Source organism: Zootoca vivipara, chromosome 11 (assembly GCF_963506605.1).
Source record: "Zootoca vivipara chromosome 11, rZooViv1.1, whole genome shotgun sequence".
Taxonomy (NCBI): Eukaryota; Metazoa; Chordata; class Lepidosauria; order Squamata; family Lacertidae; genus Zootoca; species Zootoca vivipara.
The window spans coordinates 40,477,649-40,501,353 of record NC_083286.1 but is presented as its reverse complement, the minus strand read 5'-3'; the positions used below and the strand labels follow the sequence as shown (position 1 = coordinate 40,501,353).

General features: G+C 45.7%; 1 protein-coding gene across 15 annotated transcripts in view; it reads right to left on the bottom strand.

Annotated features, from left to right (window-relative positions):
• Positions 1–23,705, bottom strand: part of PDE4D (phosphodiesterase 4D) — a 636,676-nt gene that overhangs the window by 93,067 nt on the left and 519,904 nt on the right. For all 15 annotated transcript variants that reach the window (XM_035100841.2, XM_035100843.2, XM_035100833.2 and 12 more), the window contains 4 exons: positions 23,438–23,629; positions 19,519–19,555; positions 17,685–17,758; positions 16,725–16,774 (listed from right to left, as the gene is read on the bottom strand). In XM_035100841.2, the coding sequence (XP_034956732.1) occupies positions 16,725–16,774; positions 17,685–17,758; positions 19,519–19,555; positions 23,438–23,629 (353 nt within the window). The remainder of the gene's footprint in view (positions 1–16,724; positions 16,775–17,684; positions 17,759–19,518; positions 19,556–23,437; positions 23,630–23,705) is intronic.

The window sequence follows — 23,705 nt, the reverse complement described above, 5'->3', positions numbered from 1 at the left end:
ACTCTGGGGTTACGGCGCTCATCTTGCATTATTGGCAGAGGGAGCCGGCGTACAGCTTCCAGGTCATGTGGCCAGTATGACGAAGCCGCTTCTGGCAAACCAGAGCAGCACATGGAAACGCCGTTTACCTTCCCGCTGTAGCAGTACCTATTTATCTACTTGCACTTTTTGACGTGCTTTCGAACTGCTAGGTTGGCAGGAGCTGGGACCGAACAATGGGAGCTCACTCCGGCGCGGGGATTCAAACCGCCAACCTTCTGATCGGCAAGCACTTGGCTCTGTGGTTTAACCCACAGCGCCACCCGCGTCCCCAAAGTGTTGGTACTGACCTTTAAAGCCCTAAATGGCCTCTGCCCAATATACCTGAAGGAACGTCTCCACCCACATTGTTCTGCCCGTATACTGAGGTCCAGTTCCAAGGGCCTTCTGGTGGTTCCCTCACTGAGAGAAGTGAGGTTACAGGGAACCAGACAGAGGGCCTTCACGGTAGTGGCACCCACCCTGTGGAAAACCCTTCCATCAGATGTTAAGGAAATAAACAACTATCTGACTTTTAGAGGACATCTGAAGGAAGCCCTGTTTAGGGAAGTTTTTAATGACTGATGTTCTATCGTGTTTTTAATATTCTGTTGGGAGCCACCCAGGGCAGGGTATAAATAATAAATTACTACTATTGCTACTGCCGCTGTGGGTTAAACCACAGAGTCTAGGGCTTGCTGATCAGAAGGTCGGCAGTTCGAATCCCTGCAATGGGGTGAGCTCCCGTTGCTCGGTCCCAGCTCCTGTCCACTTAGCAGTTTGAAAGCACATCGAAGTGCAAGTAGATAAATAGGGACCGCTCTGGCGGGAAGGTAAACAGCGTTTCCGTGCGCTGCTCTGGTTCGCCAGAAGCAGCTTTGTCATGCTGGCCACATGACCCGGAAGCTGTCTGCGGACAAACGCTGGCTCCCTCAGCCTATAGAGCGAGATGAGCGCCGCAACCCCAGAGTTGGACACGACTGGACCTGGTGGTCAGGGGTCCCTTTACCTTTTACCAGATGCATCTATTTGGAATTAAGTCCCCATGCACTTTGTTGGAGTTGCTTCTGAGAAAACAAGTCTGCGCTGTAAAAACACTTGATTTCTCTAAGGAAGACTGTCAACCCAGATTGGAAAACCTTGTGTTAAAGAATCTGAACGTGTGTTAATAATTGTGGGAAGAAGTGTGGAATGGCAGACAGATTGCTTAGCTTTGGGCTGGAGAGATCTGGGTTCGAGTTCCTCCTCAACAAAAGACCTCCCGTGGACCAGCTACCCTGTCCGAGATACCTCACCAGGTGCTTTTGAGGACAGAACAGGATAAGCATGTGCGTTGTATGGGGAACAAAGGGGACAAAGACATACTTCTAAACATCGCCTACTCACTTTGCAAACCTATCTGCACAGAAAAGTAAACTCTACTGAATTCCAAGGGATTGCCTCCCAAGTATTACAACTGGAAGGGGAAACCTTTCTCAGACCAAGCGTCACTTTGGGCAACTTTCCAAGGAGTATGTGCCAATGGTGGGTGGGGCAAGGGGCAAAAGTGGGCAGAGCAATCCATGTAAATACTTCCTTTGAACTGCAGGTTAGTTTCTGCGCACACTCACACATCCCTCTGCATCCTCTGTCCAGGCAAGTAGAGGGCATTATCAGGAGTCAGGCAAAGGACTCCGGGTGCCTCTGGGGAGGCAGTGACTTGAGGAGAGCCAGGCAAAGAGGCCTGAAGAGTTGCATTCAACCCATACTCCCACATCAGGCTTGAGATTCCCCACACCTGCATGGCAGGATCACAGCCCTAGTGGAAAATGCATGTTAGGATCCATTAGACCTAAAGAAGCCTGCATGCCACCTTGGGGATCTTTCCCCCATCTGCCACAGTCCATGATGTACCATTTTGTACAGGAAAGCTGTCGCCTTTCCTCGGCAACGTTCTGCGATTGCCCAACCTCTGTAATTAGCTGGCACTTAATTCTAAAAGTTCATAAAGCAAGGAAAACCAAAAAGGGCTAAACAAATTATAACAGGCTGGCAGTATTTGTCTGAAAACACCACATGTTCGCAAAAAAAGGCTCCATCTGGAAAATCTTAACTTGTTTTTGCTGACTCATTACTGCCGGCGGCTCATTATTCCATGAGCAAAGGGGACAGACAGGAGATGTCAAGTGACGAGGCCAGACCGGCAGACCGGAACCCCAGAAGTGATGAAGCTCAGGCTCAGTAACTGAGCTGGATTTTCCTCTTGGTCTATGTCAACTCTCAACTTCTTTCATTGTGATAAAAGCAAGGAGAGCACCCTTTTCTTAGATTCAAAAGAACTACCGTACCGTCTATCTGCTCTCTGGAAGCAAACCTTCCTAAGTATGGAGACCTGGATGGAAGATGGTAACCCCAATGACAAACCCGGGCAGGGGAGGCACAGTGCAATGGGTCGTTTGTTTTCCCCTTCCCCTATGCCTTCCCTCCCAAAGATGGGTGGATTGTTCTCCAGCATCCTCCACCCCAATCATTGACCATGGTGGCTGGTTCTGATGGGAGTTGGGAGTCCTATCACATCTGGAGGGCCGCAGGCCCCCCACCCTTGCTCTACAGCAGTGTTTCCCAAACTTGGGTCTCCAGCTGTTTTTTGCCTACAACTCCTATCATCCCTGCCTAGCAGGACCAGTGGTCAAAGATGGTTGGGAATTGTAGTCCAAAAACAGCTGGAGACCCAAGTTTGGGAAATGCTGCTCTCCAGGAATGTTCAATGGAGCATCAGTCTGGAGGAAGAGATCTGCAGGTATCTCCAAAGGTGGCCACTTGCATGTTCCAGAAGCCCAACAGTTGAATGCTAGATCATGTAAGGCAGGGGTGGGGAGACCTTGCTCAGCTGAAGGGCTGCATTCCCTTCTGGATAACCTCCCAGCGGACAGTGGTGGGTGGAGCCAGAGGCAAAAGTGGGTGGAGCAACAACTTTGCACAGGTAAACACACAGAGAGACAGCCTGGATAGCTCAGCTGCTTGGAGCATGGTGCTCATAGCATCAATATTACAGGTTTGACCCCTGTATGTGACAGCTGCATATTCCATGGCAAGAGGTTGGACTAGTTGGACACCACCAAAAAAATGGGAAGAGTGGGGTAGGACTCTGGCAGCAGCTCTCCAAGATCTCAGCTGGAGGTCTCCACTGTCCTCCTTTTTAAGAAAAGATCTGGGGCTCCCAGGAAGTGAACCTGAGACCTTCTGCATGCCAAGCACGTGCTCTCTCCCTGAGCTATGGCCCTGCTCAGTTCTATGCATGTGCCATTAGGTTGATGAAGTTCCTCCTCGAGTTGAAAGCTCTACATTGAAATCTAGGCACAAGCATTGATGTGGACACGTGTTCTCACACTTCTCAAGGCATTCCTTTGCAACCAATATTTGGCTCTCGGTTGCAGAGAAGAGCTGGTGAAAGCTCGGCTGCTTATGTTTATGAGCAAATTAAAAAAAATCTGAAGTATTCACCACTATGGTGTGGTGACGAAAGGATTAAAGAATAAATGCAACAAACCAAACTGATCCTGCATGTATTGTTTCCAGCTGTGGTACACAAGCTACACAGGGCAGATTTAAGTTACTGTGATATATGGCTGCATTTTCCCGCCAAGGGCAATCAGATATATCCGAGCTGTGAGTTTCAATGCACACTTGCACATGCACACACACCCCCATTGCGTGACCTGTGGCTTGCCAGGTGCTTCACATACAGTTTCCCCTGGATTTGTTGTTGTTGTTCTTTGGTGTGCCCCAACAGGTAGCAAAATCAGGAGGTTCCCAGCCCTTTAGCAGCTGCCATGCATGGCTGGAGGGCTGCATTTGCCTTGGTGAGTCACAGGTGGTGCAGGCCTGAACCAAAACATCAAATACTGCTCCAGCAACACCGTTTTGTGGCAGCAGGGCATATGGGATGGCCCAGGGGCAACGTTATATATATGGGAGGATTTGCAGGCGCTTGTCTTTATTCATGCCAAGCCAAACCACGTTTGCCTCCCCCGGAATAATATTTTGTGGGGGCCCAACTCCTCCACCTGCATTTGTCCCTATTATTATCATCATCATCATCATCATCATCATCATCATCATCATCATTATCATCATCATCTGCTCCTACAGGTCCCTTCTGTGATACCAAAATATTGTCGGTCTCCAAAATACCTCCTTTTTCATTTTAAAAATATTTCTGAAGGGTTCCCCCGTTATTTTTTTCCCAAAGGTTCCTCACTGGGATGCCCTTGTCAGTGGCCATGGATGGTTGGGAATTGAATTCCAAAAAACTGATGGTGGTTTGTTTGTTTTTTTAAAGTTTGCAATTTTTAATTTAAAAAAAAACCCCTGAAAATAATAATTCAGTTTTTTGATAGACCGAGATTATATTCTTTGTATTAGGGGGCTGCTTCCTGTGGCTGTTATGGGGATTTTTTTCATGTTTTCATGCATCTATATTAATAGTTTTTTTTAAAAAAAAGCCATGCTCTGTGTGTTCGTGTGTGTGTGTGTGTGTGTGTGTGTGTGTAAATGTGTTGTAAATTGTTTTGAGACCTTGGGGTAACAAGCAACTAAGAAATAACAGCAGCAACATCAACAACTCAACAACAACAACAACAATTCTGTAAAAGAGTGTAAAATAGCTGCTGGGACAGCCTTCTGAAAGGCAGCCTTGCAAGCAGCATTCCTTGCTACGCCCCCTTTGGCCACATTCATGAGACATGCAGCCCCCCACCCCCCCGAAGATTGCCCATGGGTTACACTGGCCCTTAGCCCCCCCCAAACAAATATTCACCCCTGAAGTAGCCAGCTGGCCACTCCCTGACCACAAAATGCTTCTAAAAAGACGAAATAATCTTGCAGCAACCAGCACCAGCTCTGGTGGGCATACTGGACCATGCTGCTGACATGGGCATCTGCTTGCTACTGCTCCCATCGCCAGCCACTCTCTGGGTGGGCCGTATGACAAGCCGCTCCTGCCCTGCTGAAATGCCCCTCTTAATGAAGGTGCTGCAGGAGGCCTATCCACTTTTTCAGCCGGCCACCCAAGCTCTACAGATGGGAGTCGTTAAGTTTGAAATCACATGACATTTTACTAGCAAAATAAAATATTGTGGCTCAGCAGTTTTATCTAGAGTATTGCAGCCAATCAATTGTAAGCTGTTAGGTGTTCCAGTTTAAACAGGGTCAGGCCAGGGCATGGAGGAGAGAACCCTGGCAAAAGCTGGAAACAACACGCAAAAGTAATATCAAAGTTCTGGGAAGGGTTTGCAGGAGCAGAACCTCTAGCATGTTATCCTACGGAGAGCGGTATGCAGTTTACTTCAATTCTTTTCCTACAAAACAAATACAGTTTAAACAAACAAACCGATTTTCACGCGGAAAACTAGCTTGTACAGATGGCAGGAAACAATGAGCAAACAAAGAGCAATCATTGCTATTTAAGCAAATAGAAATAATTAGCAAACGAAAACTTTTACTGCTGTTTCTTTCTTGCAAATGCAAAGCCAGAACTGTGGCAGAGAAACCAGCGCTATGGAAAACAGCAGGGAGGGGACGGAGGGAGAGAGAGAGAGAGAGAATGTCCTCATGCAACAGATGAGGATCAACATCTGGAACATTTTACCCATCAAAGTGAAAGGCCTGGGATATTACACACAGTTCCATCATCAAAAGCCCTGCTCAGTAACATGATAGATGCAAAACGGAGTCTGACCAAGGGGACTGCCCGCTCTGCGGTGTCCTCAGACAACCTTCTCTCTGAACCTCTGCTACACAAGAGGGAGAAGTCGTGCTTTATATTTCTTTTTTGCTCAACAAAAGAAGTCACAATTTTCTCTGCTTCCTATGTCTTTGGCAATTTCCCTTTCCTCTGACCCGCTTGCTTTCACGGCAGTCATTCCCTTTAATACAAAAAGGCACCACCTCTTGCCTATTGCAATGCATTCCCAGCTCTGCGGTTGGATCCTGTCCCAGCTGGATCTCTCTCCTCTGTGTGTCAGACCTTTCCACACCCCGTGAATAATGTTTGGTCAGGCTGTGCAACTTGGTTTATGTCAAACTGTTTTCGGGAGAATTTCCCGGTCATTTGTTTTGGCACAAACTACGCTAGGCTTCCCCTCCATGCCACCCTTTCCCCCTGTCAAGTTTTTTTTTGCGGACCTTCAGAGAAGTAATTTACTCAGTAAAGGCTCCTGGTAAAAGGGCTTAGTGTGAAGGGGAATTTTAACAAGCCAGGCTAAGCTAGTAGTCCCTTGCACAATTTGACCTCTGAGTTATTTCCTGTTTCCCAAATACAGTGAGAAGTTCACCAAAAAACCCCACACAAAAAACAGAAACAAAACCCACGCAGCTGTAATCCTTTAACATTCATCAGGGCAGACAAAAGAAGTACTTCTTCAAACAATGCAGTGGTGACCGCTAGCTTAGATAGATTTAAAGTGCGGTTAGACAAATTTATGGGGGTCAGGTCTATAAGTGGTGATAACAACCTCAGGGAGTGTCCAGAACTCTCTAAATTCCCCTAAATTCTGGGATTCCTACATGAACCTGGCCGTTCACTATGAAAAACGGGATGCTGGACTCAATAGTTTATTGCTCTGATCCAGCAGCGTTCTTATTTCTACTAAATATCACTTACCCCTATTTTCCCCCTACCTTTGAGCAAGAAATCCCTACATATTTCATACCTTTTCGTGCCCGCTTGCCTTTTAAGAAACTAAGAAGCAAATAACCTCCTGTAGCTTTGAATCTGACACACTTTAACAAAGTTTGTTTGAGGAGAAAGAGAAATAAATGAATTGATAGTTGTGATTCTCTCTGGGCCCAGGTGGTGCTGTGGTTAAACCACTGAGCCTAGGGCTTGCTGATCAGAAGGTCAGCGGTTCGAATCCCTGTGACGGGGTGAGCTCCCGTTGCTTGGTCCCAGCTCCTGCCAACCTAGCAGTTCGAAAGCACGTCAAAATGCAAGTAGATAAATAGGAACCGCTACAGCGGGAAGGTAAACGGCGTTTCCATGTGCTGCTCTGGTTTGCCAGAAGCGGCTTTGTCATGCTGGCCACATGACCTGGAAGCTATACGCCGGCTCCCTCGGCCAATAATGCGAGATGAGCGCGCAACCCCAGAGTCGGTCACGACTGGACCTAATGGTCAGGGGTCCCTTTACCTTTACCTTTTAGTTGTGATTCTCAAGACAGACATCAGGCCGATGCCTTCACTGTACTAATAAAAATGTTTTAATCATAGGAGCTGTCCTGTGTTTTTATTTTGGTGTTTAGCTTATTGTTAACTTTAATTACCTTTTGACTGTTTTAAACAGACTGTTTTGTTCTTTATTCTTTTTGTAAACTGCTCTGAGGTTTTCTTACAGTTAAGCAGAATATAATCCTTGTGAAATAATAAATAAAATAAATGACAGCACTTTGGAACTTAAATCAGCAATAACATATGCATGGCTTGGTCTCAAAGCATGATAACTGCTACACCTGTGATGGTATGTGAAAAGTCAACCTCCTGCTCCTCTCCAGAACTGGATTTCACAAAAGTCGCCTATCCAGCAGCAAAGAGATGGTGTGGATATTTAGAGCAGGGGTCCCCAAACTTACCCGGCTTTGGGCCGGATGCCCGCCGCGCAGATTGCATGGTGGGCCGGAGGGTGGGGGCGCAAGAGCGCGTAGCTGTGCACACGCATGTGCAAATGCTATTTCTGGCACACTCCTGACCTGGAAAGAGCTGGAAATAGCTTGCGCGCATGTGCAGAAGCCTCCTCCAACCCGGAAGTACACTGGAAATGACGCATGCGCATGCGCACAAGCTATTTCAGTCACTTTTCTGGGTCGGAAGTCAGCAGCTGCGCCGCACCGCGCCGGTAAGAGCAGGTGGCAGGGGTCCCTGGGGGCCGCATAAAAGAGCCTCGGGGGCCGTATGTGGCCCCTTGGCTGTAGTCTGGGGACCCCTGATTAGAGAGTAAATTTCCAGTGGGGCCTAGGATTCTTAGGTTGTGGGATAGCTCCTATGCATTTTGCAAAGCAGTTTTATTTTCTGTATTTAAAAAACGGTATATGGAAATGGGCACTGAGGAGGGAGTACCTACAAGCACTGCTTTGTTTAAAACCATGTTGGGCCCAGGCGCGTAGCAAGGGAGGGGTGAAGGGGGCGGGCCGCCCTCGCCTCCTCCGCCAGAGCAGAAAGAACCAGAGCGCACTACGGAGCAGGTTGCGACGCCCTGCCCCCAGGAGGTGCCGCCTCAGGCAGCCAAGCGGGGCACCGTTCGCCACTGGTTGGGCCACTAAACCTCTCCAGTTTTCTTTTCTCAAGGCACAGTAAACTGCAGAAATTCAGAATTAGCAGCTGTAAGTGCTACAAGAAGGCATCATCTACTCTCTGCTGCCCTCTCATGGATTTTAAGTGTATTTTACTATTTGCCATGTAAGTGGAGAAGGCAAAAAGAAAGTGCCCTTCCTTTACTCAAGTACTGTAATCAAACATCTACATTAGCAGCTCCAGCTCTGAGGGCCTTCTGGCGGTTCCCTCACTGTGAGAAGTGAGGTTGCAGAGAAAAAGGCAGAGGGCCTTCTTGGTGGTGGTGCCCGCCCTGTGGAACGCCCTCCCACCACATGTCAAGTAAATAAACAACTATTTGACTTTTAGAAGACATCTGAAGGCAACCCTCTTTAAGGAAGTTGTTAATGTCTGGCGTTTTACGTTTTATCATGTTTTTAATATTCTGTTGGAAGCCGCCCATTATTATTATTATTATTCATCATCATCACATTTGCCAGAGAAATAAAGAACAGGACAGTGGCAGTCCTGAAGAGCTTAAAGTCCTAGAAGTTTTAACAACTGGGAAGAGAATAAAGAGAGGGCATATGTTTGCAACAGGAACGGGAAACCTGATTTTTAGAAATAGTATTAAAGTAATTTGGTTTGATTTATAATAATCTGGAAAATTAATAAAAAAATAATTTGAAAAAAGAGAGAATAAAGAGAGGGCAGAAAGAGGAAGAGATGACTGTGAACAAACTGGCTTGTGTCAGTTGCTGAAAAGCTGAACCATAAGAATGACTTAGACCTCTGAGGTTCCGACATAATAATAAACTGTTCATTACTTTTGTTTGCCCTCTGCGGTCTGAGCACAGGCACATATTTTCAAGACTTTTGGCATAACCACAAAGATTAAAAAAATGTATTTTTATAAAAAGACAGGAGACAAAGGAGAGGCAGGAAGGGCAGTTCTTGCCATTTTCAGCGTTCACCCTTCCCAATTATTCTGGGCAGTACTTTGCACAACTGCAACCTCTCTTCCTACTTCTGCTGAACTGAGGTCTGAGGTGGTGGAAGTATCCCAGCAAGAAGAGAACACCACACAGCTGCTTTCAACTGGGAGAAGCTGGTTTCATTGGGAGGGCCCGAAATGAAAATGGTGGTGCAATTTTACTCCCCTAGCCTTTAAACTGATACTCTACGGCAGGCATCCCCAAACTTCGGCCCTCCAGATGTTTTGGACTACAATTCCCATCATCCCTCACCATTGGTCCTCTTAGCTAGGGATCATGGGAGTTGTAGGCCAAAACATCTGGAGGGCCACAGTTTGGGGATGCCTGCTCTACGGTATGGCCATGGAAGAGCACACAGTGACTGCATATTAACTTTGGAGAATCCTGCGGGCTGCAGTCCATTTTTGCCTTTAATCACAAAAAAAGAGTATTGAGGCACCTTAAAGGTTGCTTGGCATCCATCAGCCTTGGGAGACAATGGAACCTTAAAGACTAACAATTGTATTATGGCATAGGAAGCTTTCGTGGACTTGAGCCCATGTCATCAGATGGCAAGGGGTGAAATCTTAGTGTGCATACAAAATTATAAGGTGGGAATTGAATCAGATACAGATATGATAGCCACTGATCATTAGACCTTAAAGGTAAAGGTAAAGGGACCCCTGACCATTAGGTCCAGTTGTGACCGACTCTGGGGTTGCGGCGCTCTTCTCACTTTATTGGCCGAGGGAGCCGGCGTACAGCTTCCAGGTCATGTGGCCAGCACGACAAAGCCGCTTCTGGTGAACCAGAGCAGCACACGGAAACACCGTTTACCTTACCTATTTATCTACTTGCACTTTGACGTGCTTTTGAACTGCTAGGTTGGCAGGAGCTAGGACTGAGCAACGGGAGCTTACCCCGTGGCATGGATTTGAACCGCCGACCCTCTGATCGGCAAGCCCTAGGCTCAGTGGTTTAACCCACAGCGCCACCCACATCCCATTAGAGCTTAAAGGCATGTTTTTTAAAAAAGACACACCTTTTACAGCATTGCCAAGAAGATAGTATTGTTACGAGTTTTGGGGCTAGAAGCTGGAAGCAGCAGGCTCACAAGCCAGAGTGAGCAAGAGTGATGCTTGATTTCTGTTTGAATCCAAAGCTGTGCCTATGGGAAAAGCAAGACCCTCTTGGGGTGCTAATGCTGTGAGCCCCTCCATCGCAGGCTCAGGTTGCATGTATGTGTAAATAAACCAAATATCTCTGCTCTCCCTCATTCCAAAGGAAACACAAACCCTAGGCAAGCACCTGCAACCCCTGGAATCTCGCACTGCTCAGAGATCACGGTGGAGAGCAACAGCATGAATTAGTGGATCAGGGAACCCTTCACAAGAAACCGTCTTGATAGCCCAGATATCCAGGTATTGGTAAGCTGATAAACACATTAAAATGTATGTGTGTGGGGGGGGGGGAGGAATCATTTGTCTTGAATTTAACTCACAAGTGATGGCATCAGTTGCTTGGTACTGTCAAGCTCAATGCCGTGGCTTGGGGCTTAAATTAATCAATACTGACTGGGGTCTGTGTACCTTAGGGACCCCTCCTTCCTGCTTCATTAGATCTATGTGGGGAGTAATGCCCCATGCCCTGTTTTGTACGGAGGTCAGTCTTGTAAGAGCACAGGGTTACACAGTGCAATACTCCGCCAAGAGGAGCATGCCTGGCTATTCGTCTGCTGGATTTTAGGTGCTTAGTCAAAGTGCAACTTTTCCACAAAGTTGTTTTGTGCTTGTTTTCTGGCTGCTGCACATGTTTTTTTTTCCATCTTTTCTTTGGCTAGGTTTTAAGCAAGCTGCATTTTGTTTGGGTGCTTTTTTAATTTTTTAAAAGTTATTTGGATGGCTTTTTCCCCTGGATATACACCACATTTAGGCACCATCCTGATGGCAAAGAACATAGCCTACACAGCCTCAAAATAATAAAAATAGTGGACTAATAATAATAATTATTAGAGACAAACTGAACCCACCCCCAAGCACCTCCCTCAGGTGAGGCACATAGAGAAGGGCATCTGATGAAGATCACAGAGTCTGAGCTGGTCCATGTGAGCGGAAATGGTCATTATTGCTATTATTATTATTATTGAGATAGTGGGGTCCTTAGCCCCCAAAATCAGCACTTTGAACTGAGCACAGAAAATGCCAAAAAAGTCACCAGTGCAGTTGGGAAAATGCCAACAAAAAAGAAACTTTAATGAAACCTCCTTAAGCCTTAGCATTTTGTTTTTTTGTGTGTTTTTTTTTGCTTCAGTGCAAATCATGGGCACGATCTAGTGAAAGTCAAGCATCAGAATCCCATTGGTCTGGAGGGAGAGTTAAACCAAGTGTTTAAATTTCTACCATTGAGAACAAATGAGGCTTAAAAGTGCTTAACTCTGGCTGGACTGTGCCCAACGTGTATTATCCACCGAAGGCTTTATTTAATAAGCATGCTTCGGTGAACCTAAACTATGACTCACTGGAAGGGGAAAACACCTTTTGGGCTGGAGAGCAAAGAAGACAAGTCAGTAAGATTTTAAAGAAGATACACAGCCGGGGCATGCTGTGCGTGGCGGAATAGGCAGGTGCTTATTCACTGCCTGCAGTTACCACCAGTGAAAACAACACAAGAGGGAAATGGGGTCAGCAAGTGGGGATGGTCATGGATCGGAAGGAACGGGATACCCCCCCCCCCCTGATTGAGAATGCCATTGGGCACACCAGCGGGGTAGACTGTGGTGGAAATAGTAGCTTCAGGGAGAAGCCCTTAGGGGAAAGGGTTAAGTACAGCTCCCCTGTGCTAAATCCCTCTCCCACCACAGCCGATTTAAATTAAAAATAAACAAATCAGTCATGGATCTCCCAATATTTTGCCTTGTTTAGGCTACAGCTTTTCTGTAGCAATTTTGCACGCAGATCCAATGGAAAATACTCAGGCAAAATTCAGATACTAGCTGGAGGTTCCATGAGGTGTTTCACTATTCTGGGCTCCCTAATGAAGGGCTCCAGACTTTCTTTATCCCCAGCATTCCCTCTTGTCTTTCCTGGCCCCGGCCGGTGTTGCTCTTAACTTTTGCCCTTCTGGCCTCAGACAAACGGAGACCTCGCCCGTACAGCTGTTTCTCTGTCCTGGTTCCTCGGCCTGCAGAGGCAGAGCAGCAGCAGGGAAAGTTACTAGCAGCAAAAGACGGCACTTCAAACACCTCTGGGCAATAATCTGTGAGGAGGAAAGCTGGCGCCAAATTTCTAAATTGGTGTGGGAAGGGGAGGAAAGCTGCGCCAATGCCATCCTTTCTGCCTTCCTTGGCGCTCTGCCTTCATATAACATGCATTGCCACAACTACCAGGGTTTTATGTGCCCTGAGGAGAGATTCTATGCTTGTGCCACTCAGTCTGTTGTTATGGGAACACCTATAACATCAAATGCAGCATTATGACTAGTTCAGGCAAAGGGCCACCTGAGCCAAACCTCTAGTACATCTCACAGCTTTGAGCTTGCTTCGCATTTCCTTTAAGCATGCTGGAGCCAAACTGTTCAGACACCAAAGCACACCCGTTAATTTGAAGTCTAGGCCTGGTAAAACTGGTAGGTTTTCTGACGGAAGTGAAGGAAGGCATTACAGAGGCCTGTGTGATTCTTCCAGAGGAAAATTGGTACTAAGTCCCATACTGCCTACCTTTTTAAAGAGTTTTTTTAAAGTCTCTTAAAGGACTTTCTAGTTTGCAATGCAGTTGCAATGCAGCAGTAAAACCACTTATTGCTTATGGACACAAATCTTTTAAGTTGCCGGGGACTCCAAGGAATTAAAACAAAGAGAAAATGTCAGGCTGGTATCTAATTTAAAGGTAAAGGGACCCCTGACCATTAGGTCCAGTCGTGACTGACTCTGGGGTTGCGCGCTCATCTCACATTATTGGCTGAGGGAGCCGACGTATAGCTTCCAGGTCATGTGGCCAGCATGACAAAGTTGCTTCTGGCGAACCAGAGCAGCACATGGAAACACCGTTTACCTTCCCGCTATAGCGGTTCCTATTTATCTACTTGCATTTTGATGTGCTTTCGAACTGCTAGGTTGGCAGGAGCTGGGACCAAGCAACGGGAGCTCACCCCGTCACAGGGATTCGAACCGCCGACCTTCTGGTCAGCAAGCCCTAGGCTCAGTGGTTTAACCACAGCGCTACCTGGGTTCCTGGTATCTAATTTAAAGGACCACAATAAACCTTCAGGGGCTGTTTTGGTTCTTACCCTTAGCTACAGCCAGTGCTTTTTCCTCTAAAAATTTTTTAGGGGTACTCTCATTTTGACTCAAGAAAATCACCATTTTATAGTGCGGATGGGGGAAAATAAATACAGTAAATGGACAAAGATTCACAAAATGTTTAGGGGTATGCGTCCCTCCAGAAAAAAAGCACTGGCTACAGCTGTGGGAAAGGTATTAATACCAACCATACTATAAACTATGAGTGGTTCCAGGCCAGCCAAGCATAAGGTCAGTTCATACTGATACAAGCAATAAATGCATAGCAAAATAACTGCATGGGGTATGTGGTTTTTGCTGCGTACAGCTGTTAAGGGATGGCACAAAAGCTGAGAATGTTAGACAAGCCTTCTGGATCAGGCCAACAGCCCATCCAGGCCAACATCCTATTCTCACAGTCACCGGCCAGATGCCTAAGAAAAGCCTGCAAGCTGGACATGAGCACAGCAGCAGTCTGCCCACCTGTGATTCCCAGCATTTGGTCTTCAGAAGCATTGCTGCCTCTGACTGTGCAGGCAGAGCATAGCCACTGTGATCAGTAGCTACCGAGAGCTCCCTCCTCTGTGAATTTGCCTTATCCTCTTTAAAAACCATGTACTGTAAGTTGGTGTCCATCACTACTTCTCCCGGCAGCATATTTGATGGTGTGAAGAAGTACTTTCATTGGTTTGTCCTGAATCTTCGAACATTTGGCTTTACTATTGTTGTTGTTGTTGTTGCTGCTTACATTTCTATACCACCTTTATCTTTCCAAGGATCTCAAGGTGGTGAATCTCAAGGTGGTCCTCCCCATTTAATCTTCATAAGAACCCTTTGAGGTAGGTCAGGCTAAGTGATGGCGACTGGCCCAAAGTCACCCATGGAGCTCCATGGCGGAGCGGCATTCGAACCCTGCTCTCCAAAGTCCTGGTCCAACATTCTAACCATTCCACCACACTAGTGGCCACAGCACAGTAGTGGAGAACTCGCCTTGCATGCAGAGGGGTCCTGGTTCAACCCCTGGCATCTCCAGGTAGAGCTTTCTCACTCTATGCGTATACAGTGGTACTTCACAAGACGAATGCCTCGCGAAACGAAAAACTCGCAAGACGAAAGCGTTTTGCGATGTTTTTGGTGACTTGCAAGACGAAGTTTTCTATGGCCGTGCTTCGCAAGCCTTTTTTGCGGTTTTTTTTTTTGCTGCGGCAAACCGCGCTTCGCAAGACGAAATTATCGCAAGACGAAGCGACTCACAGAACGAATTAATTTCGTCTTGCGAGACATCACTGTACCCCTCTATCATGTCTTCTCTTACACTCCTTTCCTCTAAACTCAAAAGCCCCAAATGTTGAAATCTTCCCTCATAAGAGAGTTGCCCCATCCACTTAATCATTGGGGTTGCCCTTCTCTGAACCCTTCCCAGCTCTGCAATAATCTTCTTGAGGCAAGCGTGATGATGTGAGCTGGGTGCAGCCCCATCCACCAGTTCACACCGCTTTGTAAATTATGAAGGTGCTGCATTATCTTTTAACTCAGGGGTTTGACAAGAAGCTAAAATGTAGCTTTACCTGTATTAACCCGCCTTTGTGGACTCATCTAGACCGGAATTTTAATCTTGCATAATATAAAGCGGTAAGTGCAGACGAGGGCATCCTTTAAAAAGTTAATCACAACCATAAACCTGAGAGTTCCTGTCTGTGACAAGTACCAAGGCATTTTCTACACTGATTTAGCAACAATAGCATTTTCAAAGATGGGCTTTTCTAGTAACTGAGGGCCAAGCTAGATGAGATGCTGTTCACGCAAAGGGCAACAAAGGGCTTTTAAAAAGTAAATTGCAGAAATTGATGCCTCAATCACAGAAAGAGCATGGGGGTGTGTGGCAAAGGGTTAAGGCATCCAACCTCTCTCACCAGGTCCTGATTCGAACTGGTACAATCACACACAATGAGAATTTACTTTTTAAAGCCACATAAGGAGACCCTGTTGGATCAGGTTGTTGGCCCATACAGTCCAGCATCCTCTTCACATAGTGGCCAACCAAAAACCTATGGGAAGCCTGCCTGCAGAACCTGAACACAAGAGTTGTCTCCCCACCGGTTGTTTTCCAGCAACTGGTGCTCAGAAGCATATTGCCTCTGCCCGTGGGTGTGGAGCATATCCAGTCAGCCTTACCCTTCACTCAGGCCATCCCTTGGGCATCAGACTGGCAAACAATTTGCTCCCAGGTGCGTGTAAAGGGGTAACCCCTCTCTCACACAAACATTGCTATTCAATTCCATGGAATGTGAAATGAGGCAAAGCTAACATATTGAAACAGAGGTTGAAAACAATGGGGTCAACAATCTGCCACAAATGTTGGAGGGTGATCACCATCATCATGACTTCATGCAACCGATGCCATTTTCAAAAGCGGTCTCCCAAGCACACCCAGACCAAGGAGGGCAAATGGCTGGTAGTTTCTATTTCTTTATGGACTAAGCATGTGCTTACAGCAGTTCCAAAAGTGCACAGAACTTGCACATACACGCTTCTTGCGATTAAGTAGCTGGCACCCCCTCCCTCCCCAGGCTTGGTCATTATCCTTCTTCAGCTGCCTCCCCCATGAGAGGTCCAGAGGGTGGCCGCATGGAATGGGCCTTTTCTGCGGTGGCTCCCTGTTTGTGGAATGCTCTCCCCAGGGAGGCCTCTCTGCCACCTTCATTACATGTATTTAGGAGCCAGAAAACATTTCTGCAACCAGGCATTTGGCTGATAAACATTCCATGGCCTTTTACATCATGTTTGTGGGTAGCAGGCCCAGCTATATGTTAGCAGGCCTGGAGCTCTGCATTCCTTGTATGCAATATTTATACCCCAGTTTTTATTTCTCAGTGAAAATACAGGCAGAGAACAAAGGATTTTCTAGGTGGTGTCCCATCCAGGCACTAAACAGGCCCAACTCTGGCTTAGTTTCAGCAAGGTGGGCTCCCTGTCATGTTTAATCCCATTGAAATTATTGCCCCGACCAGCAGGCATACTGGGAATGACAGCTGTGAATTGCCCACCATGCAAATTTCCCACAATGCCTCAATGTAACACTACTTCAAGGCATTGTGTGAAATTTTAATTATAAAAGAATACAATCTCATCGAAAAGGTGTGACCAAATCAAGACACATTAAGTTGTCTTACCTGTTATGGTCGCTTTGTTGATGGATGGTTGGTTACACATGGGTGACCGTCTGATAGAAAAGAGGGGGGGAAATGTAAGTCCTCAGCATAAAACCATTCTTATCAGTGTCACTGGTGATTTGGGGGGTAGGGGTGTAGGGATCATGACATCAGCACAGAATTAAGCTGTCACGGGCATCAGAAGGGAATGGGGGAATTGAACATATGGTTGCTATTTCATCTGTGGCCATGCATTTGATACCACTTGCAACTTTGGACTCGGTGGTCACATGCAGTGGCCAGAAGCCATTCCAAACCTAGAACTAGCAGCTGGCTCATCGTGTGTACAGCCCAGTGACCTTTCTCTATGCTCTATCAGTGTACAGCCATGGTGGTTGAGACTCATGGGAGTTGTAGTCTGAATATCTGAAGGACATCAGGTGGAGGAAGGCTAGTGTACGTGGTAGAACGGAGGAATGACACAAAACGAAGGGAGATGTTGACATTTTCTGCTGGTAGCTGCTCATTCAGAAATTGCTAAATGGTGGCATTCCGCAGCAGGCCTGTCAGCAGATTCACAATATGCTCAGGTTGTGGTCCGTTGCTCTGGCCCACAAATTGACCTGTCAAGTCAGCGCAACCAACAGCAAGAGGAGTCCTTTATCCTATTACAACACCCAACATCCATTCATCTTCCACATGAGACAGGGTGATCAATTGAGATCACCTCCTCAGACCTCCAGAAACATCTGCAGGGACTTACTGGACTAGACTTAAATGTGCATTATAAACTTGTTCTATGTAGTGGTTCTAACTTCAAGCTGCTGTTATGCTTTCCCCCCAAGAAATGACAGACTAGTTGCTATCGTTGTTGCTTATTGTATTTTGTATTAGGTTTATTATATGTGGAAAAAGTGACAAAGCAAAAATGAAGGGAGCATTAACTCAAAATGTTAGGAAGGAGGAAAAGGCCACACTTACTTGCTAGGTGCTCGATCCGGCAGGTTGGTTAATGCAGCAAAATTATTCCGTACAGAACGTAAGCTGGCCAGCACCTGTAGCAAATAAAGTGGATGCTTCAATCTCAGTTTCACCAGGTGTGCTACCCATCTCTCTCTGCTCCATTGGTCAACAAGCCAAAAGCTTTCTAAACAATCTCTTAAAACTTTCCAGGATTATTTTGGTGTCTGAAGCCTTTGACCGTTACTTCACAAAGAAGCTTTTGAAATGCAAGAACAATCATTTCGCCGCTTTCCTTCTCACAAAAGAAGCCATTATTTGTTTAAAAAGCAGCCTTGTTCAAATAAGACAAAAATTACGTATAAAACACTCTTTGTTTCTCTGAAATTACAGAGCTTTGAAAAGAATGGTCTACTGATGTCCAGTGCCATTTGCACCAGAATTATCCCAGCAGTTAACAACTGCACAATGAGATCCTCTCACATTTGAAATTCATATAAAGTTATTATGAAATAAATCCATGTCACCCTGATTTGCTGGCACCAAATAGGTGTGCGCGTGTGTGCAATAATAATAATAATAATAATAATAATAATAATAATAATAATAATATTTTTGCGTATAAATAATAATTTATTATTTATATACAAACATTGGAAGCACACCTTAAAGTACCTGGACCGGAATAGTACTCCTAGTGATCCAAAATGGCAACAGTTTGGGGCATAGAATCTCAAATGCACTAGTACTTTGCACATTCACAAACTGCTGGTGTGGGACTGCTCATCACCTGTGTTGGGGCAGAGATGGCAAACAGTGTGCCCTTGCTTCCGACCCGCATTAAGAGGTGCTTTGCACCATCAGGGCTCACCATGCTTCAAAATCAGTTCACTGAATGGCATGGCAGTCTGATGTTCAAAGAAAAGAAGTTTCTTTTTAAAGAAAACTCCCCCTACCCACCCTTCCACTGGGTTATTGCATGTTCTTTGTGTGAACCTATGCAGCTCCTTAGAGCGCTGGTTTGGTATAACAACTAGCATGTCAGACGAGGACTAGGGAGAGCTGGCTTCAAATCCCCACACAGCCATGAACTCACTGAGTGATCTTGGGCCGGTTCCAGACTCTCAGGCTGGGGACACACCATGCGCTTAAAGCGTACCCCCCTCCAAAGGATCGTGGGAACTGTACTTTGCACCTCACAGAGCCACAGTTCCCAGAACCCTTAACAAATCACAATTCCCAGGACCCCTTTTTGGGGAGGGGTGTGTGCTTCAAATGTATAGTGTGTACGCAGCCTCAGTTTAGTGTTACTGTGAGGATAAAATTGGGAGGCAGAATCATGTATACCACTTTGAGCTCCATAGGGGAAAGGTTGGATAGAAATGTAGCAAACAAATACAGTGGTACCTCGGTTTAAGAACAGCCCTGTTTGCAACTATCCGGTATAAGAACTCCGCAAAACTGGAAGTAGTGTTCTGGGAAGCGAACTTTACCTCGGTCTACGATCAGAATCCGAACGGTGGAAGGGCACCGGCAGTGGGAGGCCTCATTAGGGAAAGCGTGCCTTGTGTTAAGAATGGCTTTGGTTTAAGAACGGATTTCCGGAACGGATTAAGTTCGTAAACCAAGGTACCACTGTAAATAAAATTTAGAAATCATCAGATTTCTTTCTAAGCACCTCTAAGCAATACAAGTTAACCATGGAAGTGGTTCCATTTCAGAATGTTATTTTTGGAACATAATAGTAATAACAACAAAAACTGTAGCTCATTCAAATATATGGCTCAACCCAAAAACAGCCCCCCCCTCCTTTGATCCTTTCCTATATGGCTACATCATTGCATGTGGAGCCTACCTGAGCAAACGGTGTCACAATCAAGTCATCTCCATGTCTGAAAAAACAAACAAACAGCAGAGTAATCAGTATCGGATGGCTTTGCTCCCCTCCATCAGGTTCAAAATGATACATTATTCTTTATTCATCTTGTCCTCAACTACTTTCTCACCGTGCATTCATTCCAGCTGTGCTATCTGGAGGCTAAGAAGCAAGACAGCTGTAGCCTAGTAACTTTGGGGTGAACAAGCACCTATGACTCCAGTGTGGCTTTTTTTTTTTAGACTTGCACACAGCTGTATAGAACAGATTGAGTGCTCAGGGTTATGCTCCTTTAAACTCAGGGAAATCTTTCATCCCAAAAAACAAACCAGGCATGCCCCGGCAGTTGGTAGCGCCCACAATTACTTTTCATTGGCGAGGCCAGCCCACTGGAACACCAAAAGTGATTCGCATCAAGTATTAACGAACGGATAACCATTTGTGAGGTTCGGACAAGCTAGTAACTGCAGATGACAGGGAAGTGTTTCATAGGCTAATAAAAACCCAGTAAAACTTCTCAACTGACTCACATGTCCTCAGCGTTACGGAGAGTGTGCTGTTGCTGGAGCAACCGTACCCACATCACAATGTGACGTAGGAGTAAAGTTATCAGGATGACGTCTCTTAGCGGGAGAGGGGGCAGGAAGCAAGGAGGTCACTCACACTTGCAGGGGGAAAATACCTTTCGTCAAGCCCAAAGTACTTATCACTCTCATATAAATAAAACTGCAGAGTAACACAAAAGTTAGCACATGGGTGATTCTTTTCCTCTTAAGTTACTAGGGTCATTGGCCAACCTAAGAAGGACATCAACTGGAGAGATTACATGATATATAAAGTCACTCGTTATTATTTTTTAAAGAAAATTGAAATGCTCTCGAAGAGGGAAACAGTCAGGCCAAGCTTTGCAACACATTCTCACAAACTCCAGCAACCCATAATTGAATACGAATAAGACCTGCCAAAACATGCCTTGGGTAGATTCCAAACAGAGATAAAGGTGGCAATTCTGTGAAGAGCTAATTCCAGACGTAACCAACTGCAAGATTGCAGCCTATGGCTCCATCTCTGACTGCGAGGGGGGAGGAACCCTCGTAAAGGAACGCAAATTAAACTGTTGCTTGTGCTATCTAGGATGAAAGACATGATTCTACTTAACTTTTAATATGCAATCCTAGGATTGTGTTGTTGTGGTTTACATTGATGTCCTGTCCCCCCCCCCCTTGTTATATGCTCTGCAAACCTCTGCAGACACCCACAGAAGATTCACAGCTATAGAGGATCAGTAGAGCAACAACTAAACTCTGGTTCTATCACGAGAACGAGGCAGACATGTAAATAGCTCTTTTAACAAGCAAATCAGACCTTTCTTCTTGTTTCTGCTCACAGCAAGACTGTGAGATAGGTCAACCTCCTTTCCATTTTACAGACTTCTTGAAGCCACATAATAATTCTGTGCTCAAAAGAGGAGGATGTAAAACCAGACTCTGTAAATTCAAGTGAGATCCTAGGGTGGGCTGAAATGGGAAAATGCATTGCTCATGACCCGACATGGCAGACTCTTAACATCTAAACAAAATCAAAACCTCTGAGAAAGACAAAAAAAGCAGAACAGAAATAAATAGAACTGCCTCACTGTCTTTTAAGCAGGCGCAAACATGTTCACATGATTTGGCCTAATACTATAATCACCACAACAAGGTGGAGGAAGCCTGGCACCAATGAAGAAGCAACACAATATTTAAATGGTCTTATGAAACATACATTCAAACTGGCTATTAGAGACCTGGCAAATCAGCTGACAGTTAAGTGCTATTAAACCCAAGAGTCCATTAAATCCATGTTAACTGCTCTCAATTTGAGAGGGCAGCAACTATCAGTCCATAGGACCAATCCAGCCCACTGGTTAGGGAACAGTCACCAGTCATAGAATTGTAGAGTTGGAAAGGGCCATGAGAACCATCCCATCTCCCTGCAATGCAGGAATCTTTTGCCCAATGTAGGGCTTGAACCCATGACCTTGAGATTGGGAGTCTCATGCTCTACTGAATTAGCTATATGGGAAGTGCAAATGCCAAGTGTAGTGACACTCATAGGTAAAGAGATACCCTTGCTGTTGCCCTGCAGATCATCCAGCCATCTTCTGGCAGATTCCAATCTACTCCCTGCCTGCCTCTGATCTTGATAACCAGGCAGCACTCGTCAGACTCCTGCGGGGAGTCACTGCTGTCAAGTGCACACTGTGGTTGGACTAGATCCACCATCAAATCTCCCAATAATTTTCTTTATTTTAAAAAAAGGAAGCAGCTACGCCAGTGATGGGGAATCTCTAGCCTGCAAGACAATCTTGGTCTGCCAGGGGATTCAGTTTGGCCTGCCAGGTCAGTTCCCCCAAACCAATGGTCCCTTGTGACGTCCACTGATGGGTGGGAGGTTGGGGTTAAATCTGTAGGGTTGGAAGGGTCATCTAGTCCAACCCCCTGCAATGCAGGAATCACAACTAAAGCATCCATGACAGATGCCCATTTAATATCTGCTCTAAAAAGATGGATAGATATACATACCACACATACATATCACAAATATTCATTTGCTTGTTTTCAAAAGGTCAGATTAAAAAGTGTACCCACTAACATTTATATTATATATATATATATATATATATATATATATATATATATATATATATATATAGTGTTTTTTATGGGAGGGGGTGGTTGGGAGCTTTTTATTATGTATTTTGTGCTTTTATCTTGTCTTTGAATGCTGTGAAGCACCCTGAGATCTATGGGAGAAGGATGCTATACAAAGTTAACAAATAATAATCAACACAGCTGCATTGTTTTCCCCTGAACACACGTAAACATGATGTGGGATCATACCCACTAGCCCTTGGCTTCGTGTGTTTGGCATGATCTGCAAAGAAGCCCATTGGCATATGACATGTGTGTGCACAGGCTTTGCACAAGCAAGGAGATTCCCTTGAATTTGGACCCTGTGGTGGCAAAGCACCTGCCTTGAATGCAGAAGGTGGATAGCTCATTTGCTTACGAGCATGATGCTGACAATGCCAAGGTTGCAAGTTCAATCCCCGAAAGGGAAAGTTGCATATTCCTGCATTGCAGGGGGTTGGACTAGATAATCCTCAAGGACCCTCCCAACCCTATGATTCTTATGAGTTAACCCCCTCTATGAGGTTTAATCCACTAGAGAAGGCTAGTAAACAACCTGTCTGAAATTGGCAGGAGCCGCTGACAGTCAATATAGTTTATGCTTCAGTTTTGCGTGTTCCAATGAATAAGCAGCATCCCAGATTTCACATACAGAAGCTACACACTTTGCACGTCCTTAGGGTAGAATAACAGAATTGGAAGGTACTTTGTATGTCATCTAACCCCTTGCCAATGCAAGGGACACCCCCCTTCCCAGCATCCCTTTATAGGATAAGGTGGCCATATGGCATCTGCTTAAAAACCTCTAATGAAGGAGAGCCCATCATCTTCAAAATCTGTCTGTTCCCCTGAAAAGCAGCTGGTACATCCAGGAAGCTCTTCCTAATGTTTAGTCTAAACCCCTTTTCATTTTATTCAGTATTGTGTAAAGACAATGTCTTCCTAATCCACTACAGGTGTCAATCAGCTTAGCTATGCTAGGCCGATTGTCCTGTCGCTGCTCATTTTGCATACATTTCACCAATAAATTGTATTTTCACATCCTACACCTTGTTGCACGCCGTGTTGACCTGATTCCACTGTTTTCAGCCTTTCAGCCTTTCCACTGTTATCAGCCTGGTAATGAAGGATGGCATTTCTTGCACCTGATGAAGCAGATTCTAGACCACGGAAGCTGATGCCATGTGAATTTGAAAGTCCTTTCAGACACTGCGTCAAATACTTACATATCACTGGCAATGGAGGAGTTTCTGGACATAGACTTTGGAGAGAGGTCATAGTCGCTATCGGACCGGTAGAGGAAGGATTCCCTCCGCTGACTGTGAACAAAGTTAGCCTGGAGAATGAGCCCCGATCCAGGGCTTGTCATGGGATCCAAGGGACTCCGTCCCGATGAGGTGCCATTGTCGACGTCGAAACTGCAAGAAAGGAAGAGAAGTTCAATACCACAGAGCTAACAGATCTGCAAGCCACACACATGAAAAAAAGCCACTA